The following is a 23785-nucleotide window of genomic DNA, read 5'->3' on the forward strand; positions in this document are numbered from 1 at the left end:
TATTGGACAGTCTCCCAGAATTGAGACAGTTGGCAGGTTATGCATTCCTCTCTTCCTTGTTCTTGCAGCTTTGACTACCTGATGCCGTCAGAGTCTTAATCTCGGTTACTGTTTAGCTGGAACCTGGAATGTTGGGGCCCTGTTTGTAAAAGAGATAACTGCTATTCACCTCCTGGAAAAGTAAGTGAACTTTTTATATATCAGCAGAAGTAAAGGACGTATAGGAGAGGGAATATATAACACTGGTCAACAATGGTTTTGTTAAATGGATCATTTTTACTGATTTTTATGTATTTTCTGGTGCTGATTCCAAAAATGAGGTCAGCATTTGTCCTAAGGGCTCCATTTGTTGTTGTTTTTTTTTTTTTTTTGTTTTTTTTTTACAAAAAAACATTTTTTTTTTATTTTTTTAATTATACATTTTGCTCAAAACAACCTGGTGTATAATTATTTTTTACCTTTTTGTAAAATGATTTATCTTTGTTTCATGACTTTCATAATGAGCAAACAATCACGCTAAACACATTGGCCATTCCTGCTGTGTATATAATGAAGTGCTGGTGGAGGACACCTTCTCACACTCAGCTTAAGGAACATAAAGGCTAGAACAGCCCCTGGCTAAGGGGGAAAACCACTCTAAAACAATGTCCATTCTCACCTTTGCTTGAATGCTATTGACATTACAATAGTGATTAGTTGGTGCAGACTGAAACTGTCTTTACATTGGTTTATACACTGTGTTTCTCCATCTATCTCATAAGTAGGCTATAGGCAGTGTAATAAATGGATTACTATTAATATCTAACCCTCCGGTATAAAGAGGCCCCTTACTTGAAATGTCTCCCCCTTCGTCCTACAAAACAGACGGGGGCAGTTTTTTGAAGCAACAGGATTTGCACAGCAGCCAATGTTAGACATTTCATTTTAAAAATGCAATTACTTGGTTGGCAATATTTCATACTTGCCTACTTTTCATAGCTTTTCATATAATTGCTTCTCCCTCAGTAGATTCACAACACCAATAGCAATAATTCACAAACAGCGTTACATATAATTCTGACATCATAAACTGCGGTTCTCTAGGCTGGTATACATATCAGTAGGGGCGGCATCGCCACATCAGAGCATCGTTTACTAGCTATACTTTGTCGCCCAATTTGGAATGGGGTGGTTCTCCATGGACCAGAAACGATGGCCCAGAATGGTTGAAATCTGTTTGGATTTTAATTGTTACCGACCGAAAAAATGCGGTAGGCAGATGGCTGCTTTATATGTATAAACTGTGTGGAGTTTGTATGTTCTCCCTGTGTTTGCGTGGGTTTCCTCCGGGTGCTCCGGTTTCCTCCCACACTCCAAAAATATACTGGTAGGTTAATTGGCTGCTATCAAATTTGACCCTAATCTGTGCGTCTGTCTGTCTGTCTCCCTCTCTGTCTGTCTGTCTGTCTATGTCTTTATCTGTGTGTGAGTATGTGTCTATATTAGGGAATTTAGACTGTAAGCCCCAATGGGGCAGGGACTGATGTGAATGAGTTCTCTGTACAGCGCTGCGTAATTAGTGGCGCTATATAAATAAATAAATGATGATGATGATGATACAGTAATTGGGTAATTGCACTAATAGCAGGCTGGGCTGGGATCTGCCCCCGGGCTGGTCCCATAGTTGGCTACCTTGGGCTGGGTCACTGGGCCACCTACATTTTTTTCCTTTAAAATGTTCCTAATAGGCTGCTGAGTTGCATCTTGCCCCCCGGGCTAAAATTTGCCAGCACTCCCTTGACTAATAGGGTACTGATTCCCACACATCCGGACCTTAACATGACCAGCACTAGGGATCATTGGTCCATAGGCTAAAATGCATATGATAATATGATATATTAGCAATATTGACAACGTGTTGACAAGAATATCTTTGTTCACACAAATAATTTATTAGAACAAATTAATTTCCCACAGTTCCCTTTCCGCAGCACTGATTCACATCAGCACTCATTCACATCAGTCCCTGCCCCATTGGAGCTTACAGTCTACCTTCCCTAACATACACACACAGACCGAGAGAGACTAAGGTCAATTTAATAGCAGCCAATTAACCTACTAGTATGTGGAGTGTGGGAGGAAAGTGGAAACCCATGCAAACTCGGGGAGAACATACAAACCCCACACCGATAAGACCATGGTCGGGAATCGAACTCATGACCCCAGTGCTGTGAGGCAGAAGTGCTAACCACTAAGCCACCGTGCTGCCCATGCCTCTCACATGGACCACACTGTGCATCTGACCACTCTCTGCACCCATCCAATACCAAGATGGCCAACTGCCTCACACTTGTGCAGATGGAGGTCATCTGGCAAGATCTGCTGTCCTGACAGATCAATTCCCATCTAACCAGTTTAGATTTTGAGCCTAGATGGGGCCACACACAGTGTAATGCTCTACCAGTTAGTATATAACCACCATATTGGTCAACCAAATCTGAACTTGTGTATCCGCCTATGAGTGCTAAGAACTAGAGATAGGGCATATTGGCAAGAATGTATTCTGCTGTGTGCTTGTGTCTTTACAGACAAGCAAAATAGCCAAAGGACGATGCAAAGGAATACAGCACATTATCTGATAGAGTGATATGCTGTAGGTAGTTATAATCCCAGAAAATATGATTTATTAACTTTGTGTCAATAAAACAATAATTTAGTGATCCCATGTCACTGACAGACTTATTGAGTTTTATATAAAATAGATAAAAAATAAATAAAATTGGATTAATGAATATATTTCAAGTATTCAACCATACTGTGACCTTACTACTCTCTCTCCTCTCTCCTCTCTCTATAAAGATATCTATTATTTTAGAATCTGAAATTCTATCCTGGCAGGGGTATTTTGACATCACCATATGTCAGTAGCATCCTGTCATCTTATGTCTATATTGTCAGTCACACTGTGAATGAAGCAAGTTAGAACGTGTAGTTCCCGTGTTGTCACTGCCATCTAGTGGCCATGCGCGGTAATTTCGGTCGGCACACAAACTGCTGCTCCTCTTTGCTCCATCGCCTTTAATGAGAGTGCGGCAGTTCCGGGTCTGATCCCGCAGTGAGATCCCGGGACCGACCGGAGGATCCACCGGAGCCAGGGACCGGGTAGGTGAGCGCCTCTGTCCCGCCTCCTCCTCCTCCTCCATCTGCGGCTGAGCGCTCAATGCTGCACTATTATGTCACCATCATCAATGTCACATTATAGTGTGTCTGTTACTTTGTATCAGGGGACAGTGTGATGTTACTGCCGCATTCTATTGTATTGTTCCACTACTTGGTATCCACATAGTGTCCTCAGTGGATCACACTGTTCTTATTTGTGACATCACTGCATGATCAGTGTCACATTGTTATGTAATGTATCACCATCAATGTCACACTGTGTCATCTTCTCATTTTCATATCCCATAATCTGAATTAATATAATTATTTGTGACTATGCTGTGATCCAGGCAATGGCTGCTGAATGTATTCCAGTGCTTATTATAAGTTAAATAATAATTGCCAATTACTTCATTCTTATCACTCTTAGTGATGGAGATACAGATTTATTATTATTATTATTATTATTATTATTATTATTATTATTATTATTTATTATTGTTATTCCTAAAACACTGTGTAATGACTTGTCTCTCCTCGTGGGATTTAAATGCTGGAAAACCACTGTCCAGAAATAACGCAGAATGAATTTATGGTCAAAGCAACAATAATATCAATAATCCATGTTATGGCTAAGTGAGTATATGCTTTGCAAGTTTTTCAGCCCCAAAGAATCTTGTGTTCTGTTGATGCTGGCTGTACCTGAAAAGCGACCTTTGTGACACGATAGGTGTAATTAGGATCGGGCAGCACATTGGCTAAGTGGTTAGCACTTCTGCCTCACAGCACTGGGGTCGTGAGTTCAATTCCCGACCATGACCTTATCTGTGTGAAGTTTGTATGTTCTCCCCGTGTTTGCGTGGGTTTCCTCTGGGTGCTCTGGTTTCCTCCCGCACTCCAAAAACATACTGGTAGGTTAACTGGCTGCTATCAAAATTGACCCTAGTCTCTCTCTCTCTCTCTCTCCCTGTCTGTCGGTGTGTGTGTGTTAGGGAATTTAGACTGTAAGCTCCAATGGGGCAGGGACTGATGTGAATGAGTTATCTGTGCAGCGCTGCAGAATCAGTGGCGCTATATAAATAAATGGTGATGATGATTTATAAAAAGCGACACTTGTACTTGTGAGCGGTCATGGTCCATTTGTACATCCTAAGTGCTAAAAGTTGGCACCTCACTTTGTGCATGTAATAAATGCACTTACTGGCAGATCCATATTTCCAGGGACTGTGGGGATAATTTATGAAGAGCAGAACTTGCTGGACATAGCTCATGTGTCAATGTGCAATTGTACAAATGTTATGGGTCTCCACACACACTGATGTAAGCTGCCATTTGGGCGAGTTCACGAACCATCTACAAATTCAGGGCTTGATTCATGTCCAAATGCAAGTTAAACGTAAGTTCCGTATTTAAAAAGAGCCCGGAACTTGTGCGTAATTCCGACCATAATCAAATCCCAGCGTATCTCAAAATCAACTTGCCTACTACCTACCTAATTTTGTGCCCCGGGAGTTCCAGGGGCAGGTGGGTGTGTGGGGGCGGTGGTTGGAAAATCACTTCACCAAGCCCTGCCCCCTAAGCGATCATTACTATTTTGCCCTATACCAGCAGGGGGTAGGGTCGAGAATTGGGTCACTAAGCCCCGTCCCCTCAATGTAATTTTACAATCTGTCAGGGATCCGGGAGGTTGCTCTGCTCTCCCAGTAGTCCAGGAGGATCCCCAGAAATTCGGGAGTCTCCCAAACATTCTGGGAGAGTAGGCAACTATGCTCAAGATACGTTTTGATTTGAATCTAGGTGGAAGTGCACTCTGCCTAAATATTACTTGCCCTAGAATAAAAGTTCACGTCAGACTGCATAAATCTCTTATTTTATAAAAATTCTAAATAACAACTAACAGTATAATATTTATCTAAATATTTATTATCAAATATAAAAATAAAAAGTTATATATTTTTGTACCTTATTTACATAAACATGACTTCAATACGTACTGTACATACAGTGGGATTAGATATGTCTTAGTTGCATACAGTTCTGTGATAGCTAGTGGCATGCCTACGTGTACTTTTTAATTGAAAGGTTATGCCGTGCCAGTCATCACTATCAGTCGGCATTTACACCTGACCTGTAGTGTGTGTAAAAATATGACTGAAACAAGTGTACTTGCGATATATGCAGGACTTGAATCAGCCGCACCAGCGTCTGAACGCCCTTACTGTGCACGACCTACATTAGTGATGATGGGTGAGGTTTTGAAGCTGGCACCCAAGGGAACATGTCTTGTGGAATTGCAGACATCTCCACAAAGCACAGCCTACATCACACTTCCCCATAATCCCTCAGTCATTTTAAGCTTTTAATGTTGCTCACAATATATTGTTTTGCCTTTATATCACGTGACAATTATTTTCCTTTACCTTTCTTTTAATACATTGGCATATTAATGCACATTGTGCATTACGTGTGCTAAATGAGTCAAAGGACTTGCTTTAAGTGATTTTAAAGTCCTGCTGTTACCACCGCAGAGGAATTGGCAGCTCTAGGGGGTATATTTACTAAACTGCAGCTTTGACAAAGGGGAGATGTTGCCTATAGCAACCAATCAGATTCTAGCTATCATTTTGTAGAAGGTGATAAATAAATGATAACTAGAATCTGATTGGTTGCTATAGGCAACATCTCCACTTTTTCAAACCCACAGTTTGAAAAAGTGTGGCCCCATCCACCAATGTCTGCCCGTCATCATGCAAGACATTGGCTCTCTCTATAGTGGAGGCTGTATTGCCCTGTGCTTCCCATACAAATAGGTCATTGGTCCACAAATACAAAGTTGTGAGATCACAACAGCATTTGTGGTCCTTTTGCATTAATTACATCACTAGTTCATAAATGTGTGTGTGTGTGTGTGTCAATGATTAGATGATTGCATCCTTTATTTAAAAGCTCTGTTTCTTATACAATACAGTAAAACACAGTAAATCTCAAGAACTAAGGAATATTACAACAATATAACAATATTCTGCTCTGAATCATTTGATCCTGACAATAAATATAAATGTGATAAATATTGTACCTATAATTATAAAAAAAAAGCCTATATTTTTAGGATTTAGGTCATAACACTGCAAATATATAAATAATTACAGTGTTTGTTTTGTGTACTCACCCTGCTCTTTATAAACTATGCAGGGCCCTAAAATGCCACCATTCACTGTATGCATCTGTTATCACAAATCCTAAAAATAAAGTTGTTTGAGTACAGTTGATTCCAGCATTTATCATTATGGTTGGGAACAGACTCAGATAAAAACTGTAAATCAAGGTACATGTCATGACGCTGAAATATGGAACTGTTAGTGAGCAACTTATTACAATTTTCTCAGTAAGTTATCTGTACAGTTCACCCTGCACTACATTATATTACTATTTTGTTTTAGTTTCCATTCTTACCATTTGTAATGGTTGGTACTCCTGTTTCTGGCAGTATGTGGCTCTTTCTCCTTCCTTAGCTAGGTAGTATTACAACAGTGACACCTTGATTTTGTGTATTTGGGACCTGTGAGGCTTGAAATAATAGTAAATATAAATGTTTTATAGATATGATAACACAAATAGCAATATTGTTAAGTGTCATGGCTGTAAAATATTATGTTGTATGTGTTGTATTATCTGCTCTTATACTGAATTCTGCCAAGAAGATGTCACTCATGTGAGGTGATCAGAGTGTGGGCCAGACAAAGAGCTCTGCAGACCAGTCAGGCTGTGCCGATTTAGCCCCTCATGTAGACATACCTCCCAACTGTCCAGATTTCAGCAGGACATTCCAGAATTAAGAGCTCTGTCCCACCCGGGGACATGTTTGTTTGTCCAGCGTTTAGAAATGTTGGGGGAAGTGAGATAGCTAATGGGCAACCTGGGAGCCCACTGGGAGCGTTACCACGCCCCATCGTGAAGTGGCCACACCCCATCAAACCGTTTCCACGCCCCCTGTCCTCCTGCTGGGGCTTGCATGTTGGGATGTATGTGTAGAGTTGACGCAATTTCTGCCTAAAGCGCTTACGTAGATTTCACACACAAAAAAAGACACATCTGACTCGGGTGTGTTGAGCTGGACACATGACCGTCATCACTATCAATTGGTAACTTACACCAGTGATTGAGCACCCGTAAGTCTCCCGTCTCCTGACAGGCTCATATGTGTCTGAGTCTCAGGGCTAGATTTACTAAGCTGCGGGTTTGAAAAAGTGGGGATGTTGTCTATAGCAACCAATCAAATTCTAGCTGTCATTTTGTAGAATGTACTAAATAAATGAAAGCTAGAATCTGATTGGTTGCTATAGGCAACATCCCCACTTTTTCAAACCCGCAGCTTAGTAAATCTAGCCCCCAGTCTACAAAAGTCCTAGTTGCTCCAACACACCCTTATACACCACCCCTTGCCCCGTCCACCTCTTCAATCATAAGGGACCGTAAGCGCAAGAGGCGACTTCTACATATGGCCGCAAACGTAACAAGTGCTTCATGCGCAGAAGTGAAAAGCGTATTATACGCTGGAGACGCAGTTTGCATCCAGCTCTGCGTGAGCCTCTTACGCTGTGAATGTTGAATTCACACACAGTTCATGGAAATAATTCTCCGAGGAATGAAGGGGCCAACAAGTGAGTTTATCTTGTTACCATCACACGTTATCAGTTCTAATGTGTGCAAAGGTGGAGCTGTGTGTGAAGGGTCAAAGTTTGACATACTGTACTTGACGGTTGTTTAACGTCTCATCGCTGCATTTTCCAGCACTGCAGTGTCCTCCGTGTAAGTACAACAGGGGGATCGCCAGGACCTGAGGGGGGGATCCAGGGAGACCAGAGTTACAGGGTATGATTGTGAGATCTGCAGCTCTGGTAACCTGGATAATGCTGATCACAAGGAGAAAACTGCTGACAGATACAGACTGACTGCGGCAAGCGTTATACAGACAGTGTGGCTGCATTACGGGGGATCATGGGCAGTGCTACAGGCTGGGGAGGGATTTTCTAAATTATCACTAATTAGCTTTGTTATACGGCTCACTGGCCAGTTTACCGGACTTTTCCTATGTGCCCTATAGGTTATATCACATGAATACTGATTTAATACCACAGTAAATATTGCAAGTACTCAGTAAACCATAGCAGTCAGTTACATTAGGTTTGATTAGTATAGTACAGAAGCAGGCAAACTATAGAACTATAGCATGTCCTTGCTGAATGCACCTGGTTATTAAATAATCCTTTATGTCTAGTGTGTGTGTGTATATATGTATATATATATATATATTATATATATATTATATATATATTATATATATCTGTTATATATATATATATATATATATATGAGAGATAACAAGACTTCCTGACATTTGGAAGCATTCTTGGTAAAGCCTTAGCTTTTCTAGGATTAAACAACACTAAAGAGGTTCTGCAGCAGCTGCACTGGAAACCTGTGTTGCCTCACGCTAACTTCTCCTTCCTTTCTCCCCAGGCCGGATCTCACTGGAAGGAACATGGACCTGGACGTGCTTAACATGTTCTTGATAGCGGGAGGGACCTTGATTATCCCAATTTTGGCTTTCGTGGTCTCCTTCTTCCTGTGGCCGGCTGCCCTCATAAAGATTTATTACTGGTGAGGCACAGACTCCACAGAAATACATACTTCTCATTACTACCTTTCATTGTTTACTAATATATACATTAAGGACTCTGTATTTCAACAGATTTTTAGGATATTTAGAATGTTGTGTGTTGCATGTAGATACAACTTCACCTCAAAAATGATTGGGCCTCTTAGCAAAATAAGAGCACCCCCGATTCTGCGAGCACCGGAAACTACGGCTTTACGGATCTGACACAGGTGCTGGAAGATTTACATGGACAGACAATTATTGTAGTCTAAGTAGCCTGAATACATCAATATATCCTAGGAGTGAGGGATTCATATCTGTTCCTCTGTAGTCTGGGACACCTATTCTGCACCAAAATGTTTCAATAATTATGCAATTTGTTCATATATTTTGAGCGGTAAATGAATAATTTATACTGAGTTACATTAGATGTACCCTCTCAGCTTTTGCTAACTGGCAGCTGAAATAGTCATCTCGTCAAAGGGAGATATTTAGGTAAGAATTACTAATCAAGTCTGTTTCAAAAACATACCATAAATAACGTTGGTCATTTGTATATGGATTAATAAATAAATTGATCATCTTGGATCTACCGCAACTTCTAAAATGTGATGAGTGGGTATGGTTTTAAAGTCTAAAATACTGACCCATAAGATTAATTTGTACACAAGAAAATGTACCTGGCATTAAAAGTAGGATAGATACACTCTCTAATAGAGTGTATCTAACTGTTTCTCTCTGTTGTCATAATACAGGGACAAAAAGTTGTTGCTCTAAGAGTTATGGGTTAAAGCTGCTTTATTGTGTGCAAGAAGGGTGGAGTTATTCACCAGCGGAGCTAGTTATGGTGGGTGGGTAGCATGGTTCTGGCTTATGGATGTGGTTATGTTTCAGGTATTGGCGCAGGGCCTTGGGAATGCAGGTGAAACATGTCAGCTATGGCAACTACAGATTCTGTTACACAGTTCGAGGACGACCGGGGCCCAAACCGTCCATCCTCATGTTACACGGATTCTCCGCTCACAAAGACATGTGGTTGGCCATAGTCAAGGTGGGTATTTCAATATCTTCATTTTGATGTGTAAATTATATTGCTACTGACGTCTATACACAGTGGAGGCAGCCATTTTGTGCTCTCCACCAATATGTATAAGAATGCACCCTATCCCCTCACTAGGAAACGGTGCTTCATGAATAGTAGTCAGGACTCATGAATATTAGTCATGAAGGGCCTCAGGGATTCCCAGTGAATGGATAGGCTGCTGTCTCATGAATAATGGTTCAGCCCACAAAATGGCTGCCCACTGTACATGTAGGTGATGAGTCCACTTTAAAGACATTATTGTCTTGCGGTACTGAAGGGCTGGTGCAAAGATACACAATGATGATGATGACCGTCAGCAGCCTTATCTAGTCACTTACGTCATTAGCGTCACAGCAATATTACACCAAGTTGTGGCTGTCTGTTCATATTACTTGTCATTTCCATTTGGACTACTACAGGAATGGGGTAAACCAACGGATGTGGGTGTGTTTGAATTAAATTACATTTTACATGGAAAATGCGACTTTCACCTTTATTAATAGCAGTCAAGACACTACGATCTCTTGTGCATACGACAGCTCATTACATTATTATATTGTTTACAAATAGGGTTATGTAACATGTACTAATAACCCTATTAAGCTGCATCTGTACTGTACGGTTACGTGTACGTATACACACATGTCACCTATACACCTGACTTGTGCCTTGCGCAAATAATACTGTTCTTGATTTGGATTGAGATTGGTCTTACTCAGTATACACATGTAAATATGTTTTTTTTCTACGTATGTTCAGAGCCAAATGCACCCATCTCTAGATGAGGCTCAATGTGTTGTGTGGTAGGACTCAATTTACAGCATTAAAGAGCCGACCGCTGTGTCAGAGAAATGCTTTGTTACACAAATGAGTGCGCGGTAACGTCTGTTGAGACATTCTACATTTTTGCTTGACAAGTTAGCCACCAGGGGGCACTGCTTTGTTGCTGCCTATATAAATGTAATGTAACAGGGCAACCAATAGAACAGCTTGAATTTCTTGTGATAAACACGTGAATAATTCATGTTTTATGTGCAATGTTACCGGAGTCTTTGCAAGTCATGGGGGTTTGTAGGAAACCCCTAATTTTTGGTGCCCTAGGCTACTGCCTAGGTTCGCCTAATGTTAGAGCAGGCCCTAGTGTTACTGATTTCTGAGCATTTGCAACTGAATAAAAGTGAAAGCAAATGATATATATTATATACTGTATACGCAGATAATATAGCAATGGTATATTATGTGTTTAAATTAGAATATAAGCTTTCAATCAGCCTATCTCATTTACTTAAGCCAATTAATCAGTGCCTGCTGTCTACTATCTCTGAATATATTGCCACTTTAGCGGCCAGTCTTATCTGACAGCTTCTGGGCACCAACGTTGAGCGGCCTAATTGTTGGCCAGGTCATGTGACTCTCCCACAGTCGCACATGGAATGATGGAGAAGTTCATAAGTCTAAGTATTGGCCAAAGATACGGTGCGTGGACTGTTATGTGTAATGTATGCCATGATAATTAGTTAATGAAATCCTTAGCAGATAACCGTTTCATTTTATTTTACCTTTTAATATTCACTGTACATTAAGAAGCGGTATTAGTATTATTTCAGATGTGCCAACTTTCCATGTTGATTGTTTAGTGCACTGTGGCAAAAATGAGCATTGTTTAACTGGTTTGGGGGTGTCCTAAATAGAAGACGTGTGTCCAGTGTACAAAGCAGTATCTGTTCCTTATGGTCAGTGCACAATACAAAATCTATAGCCTGGTGGCCAGTGTACCTTAAAGAGTCTGTTCCCTGCATGCCATTGTACAATACAGAGCACATACCACATTGTCAACGTGCAGTACACAGCTCAGTACCAAGTGGGTAAGTGTACAGAATTTTCCCAGTTCCTGGAAGCCTGGTGAACAATATATTGCCCATTCCCTGGTGGCACAGTTTGCAGTACATTGCCCAGTCCCTGCTGGCCTAGTAAACAGTATATTGCCCATTCCCTGGTGGCACAGCTTGCAGTACATTGCCCGGTCCCTGGTGGCCTAGTGAACAATATATTGCCCATTCCCTGGTGGCACAGTTTTCAGTACATTGCCCAGTCCCTGGTGGCCTAGTGAACAATATATTGCCCATTCCCTGGTGGCACAGCTTGCAGTACATTGCCCGGTCCCTGGTGGCCTAGTGAACAATATATTGCCCATTCCCTGGTGGCACAGTTTTCAGTACATTGCCCAGTCCCTGGTGGATTAGTGAACAATATATTACCCATTCCCTGGTGGCATAGTTTGCAGTACATTGACGGTCCCTGGTGGATTAGTGAACAATATATTGCCCATTCCCTGGTGGCACAGTTTGCAGTACATTGCCCGGTCCCTGGTGGCCTAGTGAACAATATATTGCCCATTCCCTGGTGGAACAGTTTGCAGTACATTGCCCGGTCCCTGGTGGCCTAGTGAACAATATATTGCCCATTCCCTGGTGGCACAGTTTGCAGTACATTGCCCGGTCTCTGGTGGCCTAGTGAACAATATATTGCCCATTCCCTGGTGGCACAGTTTGCAGTACATTGCCCGGTCTCTGGTGGCCTAGTGAACAATATATTGCCTATTCCCTGGTGGCACAGTTTTCAGTACATTGCCCCGTCCCTGGTGGCCTAGTCAACAATATATTGCCCACTCCCTGGTGGCACAGTTTGCAGTACTTTGCTCCGTCCCTGGTGGCCTAGTGAACAATATATTGCCCATTCCCTGGTGGCACAGCTTGCAGTACATTGCCCCGTCCCTGGCAGCTCTGTGTACAGTACAGTTCCCATTCCCTGGTGGCACAGTTCGCAGTACATTGCCCAGTCCCTGGTGGCCTAATGAACAATATATTGCCCATTCCCTGGTGGCACAGTTCGCAGTACATTGCCCCGTCCCTGGCAGCTCTGTGTACAGTGCAGTTCCCATTTCCTGGTGGCTAATTGTATTATTTACCTCTCTTCTGTCGGGTTCAATTTCCAGTATGAACAAAGCCAGTAATAGAACAGGCTCAGAGCATCCAGCTTCCTGTCCAGTTATTTCTGCTTTCACAGTTCAGTATCGGGGATAAGAAGCTCCATGACTTGGCAGTATCTGGATTACTAAGCGCTTCTACCAGGTCAGCTATAGCCAAGAGGATGGGGGGAGCTAAAGGAGCCCCCATCACTTCTGCCCCAAATGGGAAATTGAAGATGCTGACATGAAATAGGGGGCAAAATGCGTGAGTCTCCTGCGCAGATCGGGAGGGTTGACATGTAATATTGTACTTGTTTGTGTAGACCCAGGTAATTTACCTGGTCCTTAATGCAACAGTCTGTGAATCAGGAGCTAGATACTAACAGGGCTGGATTCAGTATTCGACACAGTAGGCCAGTACCTAAAGTCTGCAGAGGCTGAAGTGAAAATGAATTATATACAGTCCCTACATGATATTTTGTTTTATAAAATAGCCATTAAAGCTTAATGACGTTATTCACATTGGAAAAACCTTCCATTATGACCTTCTTCTTGTGTTGCATACAGTGGTGGGTTACATGATCCTGGGCAGCACGGTGGCTCAGTGGTTAGCACTTCTGCCTCACAGCACTGGGGTCATGAGGTCAATTCCCAAAGAGGGCCTTATCTGTGTGGAGTTTGTATGTTTTCCCCATGTTTGCCTGGGTTCTCTTCCCACACTCCAAAAACATAATAGTCGGTTAATTGGCTGCTGACAAAATTATCTTTAGACTGTGTGTGTGTGTGTGTTAGGAAATTTAGACTGTAAGCCCCAATGGGGCAGGGACTGATGTGAGTGAGATCTCTGTACAGCGCTGCGGAATTAGTTGCGCTATATAAATAAATGGTGATGTTGATGATGGGAACCAAACAATATATTTTTCACTGGGTCATCAGGTACAGAGAGGTGTATTGTACCCTGACCATCTGTTTATGTGAAGGCAATCACTGTAGCTCACAGTACAGGAAGACATAACCCTCCAACTCCGAGAAGCAATGTTCTATTTTGCTACATGGAATGTAACCGGATGGACTAATCCTCGGTGCGCTGTAAGTCTTGGATGCTGCTGTCCTGTAAACAGCACGGTCCGACTCATGGCGTTAGGTAAAGTTATGGTTCTGAAGTTGCCACCAACTCCCCACCCATATTTTCTACATAGTGAGATCTAAAAAGTGATTCGTCCAAAAGTGCTCTCCACCTACCAGACTATCCTGTTTAGTGGCTATTGTACATCTACCTTGTATATGGACAATATATTGATGCTTTTTCCTTACAGTTCCTTCCTAAGAACTTACACCTGATTTGTGTGGACATGCCCGGCCACGAGGGAACCACACGCTCAGCATTAGATGACTACTCATTCAGCGGTCAGGTCAAAAGGATACACCAGGTATTTACTGTGTATAATGTTGTGTGTCAGGGAAAGGTTGGACATCCCCTATGACTGCTTTCAATTGAATTATAAAAAAAATATTTCTGTCTGCAAGTGGTGGATGATGGGAAATACAAGAATCAATAACTCCAAATAATGAAATAAGTGAAAAAAAGTAACCAGACAGATTAATGTACAGTACACAGTCAGTGGTGATAAAGAGCCTAATTCATACCCGAACGCAACTTGCTGTTAAAAATAGCGCGCAGAACTTCCGCCGGTATTCAAGTCCGCGCAGATCTCAAGATGTGTTTCGATTTGAATCTAGGTATAATTAGGCTCTGCTTAAATGTTACTTGTCGTATGTAGACAGACACAACGGAGTTCAGGATACGCACTTGTATATTTGGAATGTTAAGTCACATCAGTACACATAATGCTGTAATCATTAATATAAATATGTGCTTTAAAAATATATTTGTTTTTTTACATTACATACATAATTTAAGATGTTCTTTATGTGTTCTGTACATACACCCTCTTACTTGCATACACATGTGTGCTATCCATACGCGTAGTTTTTAATACAAACACTCTGCCACGTCAGTCATCACTATCAGTTGGCACTTACACTGCCCTGTAGCTGGTGCACATGATATGGCTAAAACAGCAGATACCCAGGGCTTGAATCAAGCCCCAAGTGTACAATATATTACACTTGGGCCCAATATAAAATATATTGCTCAGTCCCTGGTGGGCGAGTGTGTCCTGGAAGCCCCAGTATGCAGTATATTGCCTAGTGCCTGCTGGCCAACTGCGCCCTATAGCGCCCAATCCCAGGTAGCGGAATCTACAATGCAGATCTTATTTCCTGGTGGCTAATGCTGTTTCTTACACACTCCCCTATTGGGATACCTTGTAATTGAAAATTTATGATACAGAAAGTTACATTTGTTCCTTAGCCCACTTCTGTCTCACAGTTTTATAGAATAAAATCTGTGTCTCTTTCTGTAGAAAATGCCTGCGTTGGGGTTGGGTACGCTTGACCGATGAGGAGAAATCCGACATCGTCAAGCCCTCGGTTTTGCAGAAATTCGTATTTTAGTTGTAGAGCTTGTCGATGTCGGATTAGTGGTAATTGTGAAAACGATTACCACCGGTGTGTTTATGAACGCACCGGTGGTAATTGTTATATTATTACGTTATATTATATATTATTACTTTATATTATATAAAGTATACATTTTTCAAAATGAAATAAGTTTTCCATGTAAGCACTATTTCCATTTAAGATATTTTAGATCTTCATGCTGTTTTTACCACTACTAAGTAAACCAAGATCCATTCCCTTTAGTGATATATTTTCTGTCATGTAAGCTGTAAGTCACTATGTACATTGTGTCGTGCCGTATAAATAAGCTTGCTTACATTACCCTGTCTGTAGGCAGTGACTACAATATAACATGTACCGGTAAATGTGCAATAAAGTAAAGTTCCAGCCGGGCTGTATTCTCAGCAGTCATTTATTTAGATTGTTGTCTTCTAGGAATTTTACACCACGGTTCCTGGCCATAATATCACTGTTATATGGTCACAGGAGTCGTTGGTACCTTCTAATACCCATGAACAGTTACAGCCTTATTCCAGAATGGAATAAATTCCTTTTTCCCCTCAAAATTCTGCACACAATACCCCATAAAGACAACGTGAAAAAAGTTTTTGGGAGATTTCTGTAAATTTATTAAAAATAAAAATATAAATAAAAATATAAAATACTGCTCAGTAAGTATGGAGGGCCGTAGTGCGCTGATAGTATGGAGGGCCGTAGTGCGCGGGTAGCGTGGAGGGCCGTAGTGCGCTGATAGTATGGAGGGCCGTAGTGCGCGGGTAGCGTGGAGGGCCGTAGTGCGCGGGTAGCATGGAGGGCCGTAGTGCGCGGATAGCGTGGAGGGCCGTAGTGCGCGGGTAGCGTGGAGGGCCATAGTGCGCGGGTAGCGTGGAGGGCCGTAGTGCGTGGGTAGCGTGGCGGGCCATAGTGCGCGGGTAGCGTGGCGGGCCGTAGTGCGCGGGTAGCGTGGCGGGCCATAGTGCGCGGGTAGCGTGGAGGGCCATAGTGCGCGGGTAGCGTGGAGGGCCATAGTGCGCGGGGAGCGCGGGCCATAGTGCGCGGGTAGCGTGGAGGGCCATAGTGCCCGGGTAGCGTGGAGGGCCATAGTGCGTGGGTAGCGTGGCGGGCCATAGTGCGCGGGGAGGGCGGCGGGCCATAGTGCGTGGGTAGCGCGGAGGGCCGTAGTGCGTGGGTAGCGCGGAGGGCTGTAGTGCATGGATTTGATCAGATTGCAATGATCCAATACAATTGGGAGGCAATAAAAATTGGTGACACACACTATTCTACTAAGTGTGGGTTGGTACGTTGACAGAACACACATGCAGATGGGAGTCATTAGGCATCCCGATTGTCCATAATGCCTAATGGATTTTGATTGTTTATCATGAGGTCACATTGGTCAGCAATATAGTTAAATTATCCAAACCAACCAAGTAATATATTACTGTGTGAGGACAGCATTACATTGTATATTAGTCAATATAAAGTCACACATCAGCCAGTCCTATTGTTTCAGAGGAAGCGTTAAGCAGCAGGCTAGTTTCAGTTTGGCCAAGTGCTCGGATCACATGGGGTATAACAATTTCAATCAAATAGTTCTCCTCTATGTTGATCGTTTTCGGGACAGACGTGCCAATATTGGTCCAATTTGCCACAACAGCAATTACAGTGCATTTACCTCTAAATTTACCAAAACAACTTTTATTTTGGGTTTATCTTAAACAAATACAGTCTTGTTTTATTGTTTAAGTATCATTTCCAATCATATCTATTTATTGTCAGGCAAATAAAGGACATTTGAACCCCTAAAATTCAATCGACCTTGGCAGCCATTGTGATACTAGACAATTCTGCAACATGTTCTATATACGTATATTGGGGACGTAAATATGAAACGAGAAGCCTGAACACAATCACACTAATAGCACTTTAATAGATTGCTCTTGTGGATAAACACATGTCACACTCTCTGCCACTGCTCCCTAATTCTTTAGAGATTAAAATCTCCTCTGCCATGCTGTGCGTAACATGATTAAATTCCATCTGGTTCATCTTTTGACTTAATAGAAGGAATCAAAAAAGCTTAGACAAAATCGTGACGAGGTAAAGAAAAAAAATAATCCCTTTTCAATATCTATTTTAATTGTTGTTTTTAAAGTGGTCGAATTCACTTTTTTGGTATTTAATTTTGCAGAAATATATATACATCAGACCTAATTATCTATATGAAATAAAAACACAAAAATGACACCGTAGTCTTTTAACAGGTAAATGTTGCTTTCTTTAAGTTTAAAGGTAGCAGCATTAAAAATATATCTGACTGCTTTCTCTAAACAGGAGTAAGAAAAAAATGGTTTTTTTAATGTACAAATCAAAGTAAATAATTCTAGCCTCAAATTATAAAAAATATGGTTCAGTATTTGGATAATAAAACCATATTTCTGAAGTGAATTTACAATAAAGCATATCTTTTAAGAATTAACGTTTGTATGAGTATAATGGAATGTATGTGTATGTATGTTAGGGAATTTAGACTGTAAGCTCCAATGGGGCAGGGACTGATGTGAGTGAGTTCTCTGTACAGTGCTGCGGAATTTGTGGCGCTATATAACTAAATGATGATGATAGTGGAAACGAGTAATCAACTGAGATAGGATAGGGCACAGAGGATATTGGATGGGCCTGCTCGCCAGTTGTAAATTATCATTTTTTTTACACACAAATAGCAATATGTACTTTGGATTTAAGTCTACTTCTATGTTATTATGAACCAGTTTTACCTCTATTTCACTTTTGAGAATAAAGCCACCAATTAGCTGAGGAAAAGAAATTAACAACTTCCTCAGTGATTAGTCTGATACCTTAACAACACAATTTAATCGTCATAGTGTATGTAACACACAATGTTCTTGTTTTTCTTGACAGTTTGTTGAAAGTATACATTTGAACAAGAATCCCTTCCATCTTGTTGGTACGTCAATGGGGGGATGTGTAGCAGGGGTCTATGCTGCCCAGTACCCCTCGGACATCTGCAGCTTGTCTCTCATATGCCCTGCAGGTAAATCCATTTATTTTATATTGCTTTCTCCATCAAAGACCAGGGGGTAGATGTAATAAACCTTCGAAAAAGGGAAAGTGGAGGGGTTGCCCAGAGCAACCAATCAGATTCTAGTTATCATTTATTTAGTACATTCCAGAAAATGATAGCTAGAATCTGATTGGTTGGCCCTTTATAAATGGCCCATTGATAAGAAGGGGTTAAATTCACTTATACCTTATTAATCTTAGTATGCATCTTGACGTGACATAGGTAGATTTACTGCTGAAGGAGAAAATGTGCTCTATGAGGACAGATCCACTTTATTAAGTGAAAAGCATTTTACTGGGCAGTAACAGTTCATCTTATTAGTGCATATTACACTTCCTGCCATGTTGGTACACAATGTAAAATATACAAGACTTTTGTTATCTGTTTTGTTCAAGAATCTTTTTTTTTTTTTTTGGCTCCCCTCACGATTACCAGGCTTGCAGTATCCAGCCGAGAGTAAGTTCTTGAAAAAACTGAAAGACTTGGAGGAATCTGGCAATGACGAGAAAATTCCCCTCATCCCGTCCACCGCAGAAGAGATGGAGCAGATGCTGAAACTCTGCTCGTACGTCCGCTTCAAGATTCCACAGCAGGTAGGTGTTAAACATTCCAAGTGATACTCCCTCCTGATTGGATGAGACAGTGCATCCAGAAATATCCATTGTTTTCCACTGACAAAAGGAGCCAGCCACTGGCTGCTTCCTCATAATTATTAGTTCACCCTACAAGATGGCTGCCTCCATGTGTGCAGACTAGACATGGGGCTATTTACCAAGTCACAGCTTAAAAAATATGTTACACCAAGGCTGTGTTAGGGTTATGCACCCGACAGAGAATAAATGAATGGAAATTCAAAAGCCACATGATATAATATGCAGGTGTGGCTCTAAATGCAACTTGTTGCTTCATAATTATAGCATAGATATGTATTATTGCAGTTAAGTGAAATATTTTACCTGTGAGAAAATAATTGCATAGTCCCATGGTTTTCTCAAATTAAAATGTGGAATGACATAAATATTTGAAGTCCTACTTGCGTTACTTTTTGAGTGGTTTATAAACCTATAATAATGGATTCTGTATAGCAAAATGATACGTTTCTCAACTGCATTAATAATATTACAAATGGGAAAGAGAGATGAGTCGTTGTTATACAACCCTATGTCCAGCACACAGAGTACAACCTGCCTTAAGAACCCTGACAATTGCTGACACAGTATGAGTGTGTAGAAAATCCGACACCAGCAGCTGCGTAGTCAGAAATCTAAAGGATGGTGATGTCATTTCTGCAGAGTCTCTTCTAGTATAGTGAAACGCGTCAAGTCACAGTGATAGCAAGAAGGAACTCAGGTGATTAGTGTATCACAGCGCGGTTCTTTGTGCAATTAGTTAATGCAGGACTGCAAGAACTGGGGAGAAAGCAGGTTGTGGGCCAGGAGTGACAATCTCTGCCACAATACGGACTATGTCGTCTGAGACAAGGTTCACACTTCACCTGATGTCATTGGTTTATTCATTGTTAATGGTTTATTAATATATCTACGGTTGGAGCTACAGTTAGTCAAACCAAGGCAGTCGCCTAGAGCGCCAACATTTTGGGGGAGCCTAAAAATGCTAAGTAAGTGGCATCATGTCACCGGTCTTCGTTTAGTGTTTTTATTTTTCCTGGCACCCCCACTCTGAGTGTTAGCGCACCCTGCGGCTTCCTGCCGCTGCTGCTGCTCTATGCCAGTGATAGGCTGGGAGTTTGGCGCCCTGATGTCACAGCGCGGCCCCACACTCTCAGTTAGTCATCGATACTGAGGAGCAGCCGGCAGATTCACAGGCAGCACTGACTCTGATATCCCCCTCCAAGTGTGCAGCTCCTGAGGGAGGGTAACCTTAAGGTGAGGGGCACCAGATTGGTAAGAGGTGTTTAAGGTGCCCAGTACTCTTCCACCAACCATGAGTTTATCCCAAACGGGTTTAAATAATTTCTGCCAACTTGGGCAAGATGATTCCCGGGAGGTCTGGGGTGCAGGTGGGTGTGTGGAGGCGGGGCTCGAAGAATCTAGTCATTAGCCCCACCCCCAAAACGGACATCACTACTCTGGACCAATAAAAACAGGGGGCGGGACCACGATGACGCATCCATGACGTTACTAGGCCGCACCCTCTCCGTTTAGTTTACACAGTTGGCCAAGATCAGGGAGAATTGCCTGCTCTCCCGGGAGTCCGGGAAGACTCACATAAATTCGGGAGTCTCCCGGACATTCCGGGAGAGTAGGTAACTATGGTTTAAATTCCTTTAATTTTGTTGTTAGATTGTAAACTTGCGAGCAGGGGCTTCTCACCTCTTTGTCTGTTTAACCCAGTTTGTTTATTAGTTTACTATGTTTGTCCCCAATTGTAAAGCGCTACGGAATATGTTGGCGCTATATAAATAAATGATGATGTGTGTTACCAATTATTTTGCATTGACCTATGCTTATGTGTTGTCTTATCCATGTGTAGTAAAAATAAACATTTCTGCCTAAGAGGTGGAATTCTCTGAAGGTGGAGTTCCCCTTTAAAATTCTGTTTTCCACTAGACAGATCCATGATGTTTGGGGAAAAAAAAACTATCCCAGAATTAAGTTACAAAGTTCACCAAGAGATAGTGATGGATCTCTAATCATTGACCGGTCCCAGCTCAATGATCAGTGCCGATCATTGTGCTGCAATGAGTCTCTGCAATGAGTCCGTTAAACAAATCAAAACTTAATTTAAAGAGTTACCCAACATGTTTTCACCAAAGTTCCCCCCCCCCCAAATAATAAAGTCACCGGGTCCCTTCACTGAAGCCCTGCAATTATCAAGTTAATCACTGCAACATAGCTCTGCTCAGCCTGTTCTGGCCGGGTGTGAGACATTGCGGACTGCATGAGTCACCGGATTTGCCTCACCTGCACTCCTGGGGTTCTGCTTGTTGGGGAAGATTTGTTAAAAACGTGTTTGGTGACCGGTGCTCTTCTCTATCTCTAATTAGATTGTAATCACTGAGGGTCAGTGACTCTCTGTTCCTTTGTATAAAACTAGCTTTATACACTGTACAAATCATATTCTTTATATTTAATCGGTAATATACTGTATATCTTTGTTCCCAGGTCTTACAAGGACTTGTTGATGTTCGCATTCCTCACAATGAGTTTTACCGGAAATGTAAGTTGCAATAGGGATGTAATCACTACTCTTCTGGGTAATACCGCCCGGCACAGACCTTTCTATTACTAATGTATAATAAACATGGCTGTAAGTGGATGGATATATATAACAGTCGGACATATGGAGAATGGAAATGAAATCTGTGATATTTTGTGCTATAGTGTGTCTGTTAAGGTGGAAAACGTCAGAATGTGTTGAATTGATGGCACCTTTCTGGGAGTATTATACATTGTCACTATTTAACAAACAATGGTCCACATAGTGCAGATTAAATTTTCATCACCATTTATTTATATAGCGCCACTAATTCCGCAGCGCTGTACAGAGAACTCACATCAGTCCCTGCCCCATTGGGGCTTACAGTCTAAATTCCATAACACACACACAAACACACACTGGCAATATGGCTGACCAGTGACCACAACCGCATGCCAACGTGGACATTGGCCACTTACATTTATCAACAAGTAAAAAAAAATAATCTGAATGTAAAGATATTTTTTTTTCTAATGGGTTTCTGATAGGAGGGTGGTGATCATTGCTTGTTGTAGAGTATATGGCCCATGGGCGATGTTATGTCCTCTAATACACATTGTTCTATTCAGTATTTATAGATATGGTGGGCGAGAAATCACGTCATATGCTACATGAAAACATGGGCAGAATTACTGCTCCTACTCAAATAATCTGGGGCCGACAGGACCAAGTAAGTGTCTTTCTTATTTCATCTACAGTAAGAATCCTTAAGGGGCAATCACTATAAAACATGATTTTAAAATGGCATATAAAACCTCGATAATTCGACTTTCTTTTTTAATGAAAGAGACTGTACACCAATCATTCTCCTGAATAATGTACAGGGTGGTCCATATGTCTGGAAACACCCTTTTAAAACGGAAATGAGTGAGAAAATAGTAATCCATTGTCTACACATATGACCTGGGTGTGGTGGAAAACTTTTTAGGGTATGTGGCCAGTATGGCGGCCATCTTGAATTCGGCCATCTTGGATGCAACTCTAATTTTTTTATATTTTTAAAAGAATGTTTCCACACTTATGGACTACCTTGTATATTGAAAAAAAAAACCTTCCCATAAACAGTTTTAAGCATGTCGGCTATCTGCGGCAAAACAATGAAGTAAACATTACGCTGGAGAGATATATATCAGTTACGTAACTTAGGCCAGTAATTTACATGCTTTGGTTTATATTATTGTTCAATAGACAGCAATCTTTCTTGATCTATATTAAATGTATACTCAGGGGCAAATTCAGGATTTGCAGAGGGGGGTTTCCACACCACGCCGCCAGTGGGTGTGACCAGCATGCATGGGGACGTAGCTATAATTTTAGACAGTGCTTGACTGCTCTCCAACTCTTCCTATCCCCATAATATACATGCTGCGTGCACTACTGTTAGGTGCACGCAGCTCTCCCTTTTCAAGCAGAGCCGTGTGAAGCAGAAGCAGGGTCCAGCCACCTAAATTTTACAGTGCCCCAGGCTTAGAGGGGGGTTTCCAGGCACTAGGAAACCCCACCCCTTCCTCAGTTTGCCTACGATACTGTACAATTTTCCTCCCTCCAGCAATGGATGAATGCAAAACATCTTGTGTATAAGCCCTCTAGTACATATACATACATGTGACGCTCCCAGTAAGATGCCCTCTGTTCCTGTATCTCAGGTGCTCGATGTGTCTGGTGCGGACGTCTTGGCCGGTGCGATTCCCGGCAGCCAGGTGGAGATACTGGAAAACTGCGGCCACTCTGTAGTGATGGAGCGACCCAGAAAATCAGCTAAACTCATGGTGGACTTTTTATCCTCTCTGCAAAACACAGAGAACAATAAAAAGCATGATTAAAATTCAGGAACGCCCGGACACTCTCTATACTGTATGACTCTGAGCTGCTCAGGGGATCTCGTAGAACTCGTAGGAAAGTAGATTAGTTCCTTGTGAACACAAGACCAGAACTGATCATGTTTGTGTGTGAATAACGCATAGAGCGGAGCAGAGGCTCCAGAGCATTGCACGTCATGGACACTGATTAATGCTGCTGCCGTTCTTAGAGGGTCATTCAGAGGTGTACGGCTGCACCGGGTACCTGGTGGTATTGTAACTTTTAAAGCCTGCATTCCGGTTGCCAACC

The 23785-nt window shown here is 41.8% G+C and overlaps 1 protein-coding gene across 2 annotated transcripts; it reads left to right on the forward strand.

Annotated features, from left to right (window-relative positions):
• Positions 1-2989: 2989 nt before the first annotated feature.
• On the forward strand, positions 2990-23505 carry ABHD6 (abhydrolase domain containing 6, acylglycerol lipase). Of its 2 annotated transcripts, none has more exons than XM_075183286.1 (9): positions 2990-3145; positions 8659-8799; positions 9692-9848; positions 14166-14279; positions 18295-18427; positions 18893-19050; positions 21583-21637; positions 22246-22346; positions 23323-23505. In XM_075183286.1, exons 2-9 carry the CDS (start codon positions 8681-8683, stop codon positions 23497-23499), a joined length of 1014 nt encoding a protein of 337 aa, XP_075039387.1. In that variant the 5' UTR covers positions 2990-3145; positions 8659-8680; the 3' UTR covers positions 23500-23505. The 2 variants fall into 2 exon arrangements, with proteins under 2 accessions (XP_075039387.1, XP_075039385.1); XM_075183284.1 differs by having other exon boundaries at positions 2991-3141.
• Positions 23506-23785: the final 280 nt, after the last annotated feature.

Source organism: Mixophyes fleayi, chromosome 8 (genome assembly GCF_038048845.1).
Source record: "Mixophyes fleayi isolate aMixFle1 chromosome 8, aMixFle1.hap1, whole genome shotgun sequence".
In the NCBI taxonomy this organism is placed as follows: Eukaryota; Metazoa; Chordata; class Amphibia; order Anura; family Limnodynastidae; genus Mixophyes; species Mixophyes fleayi.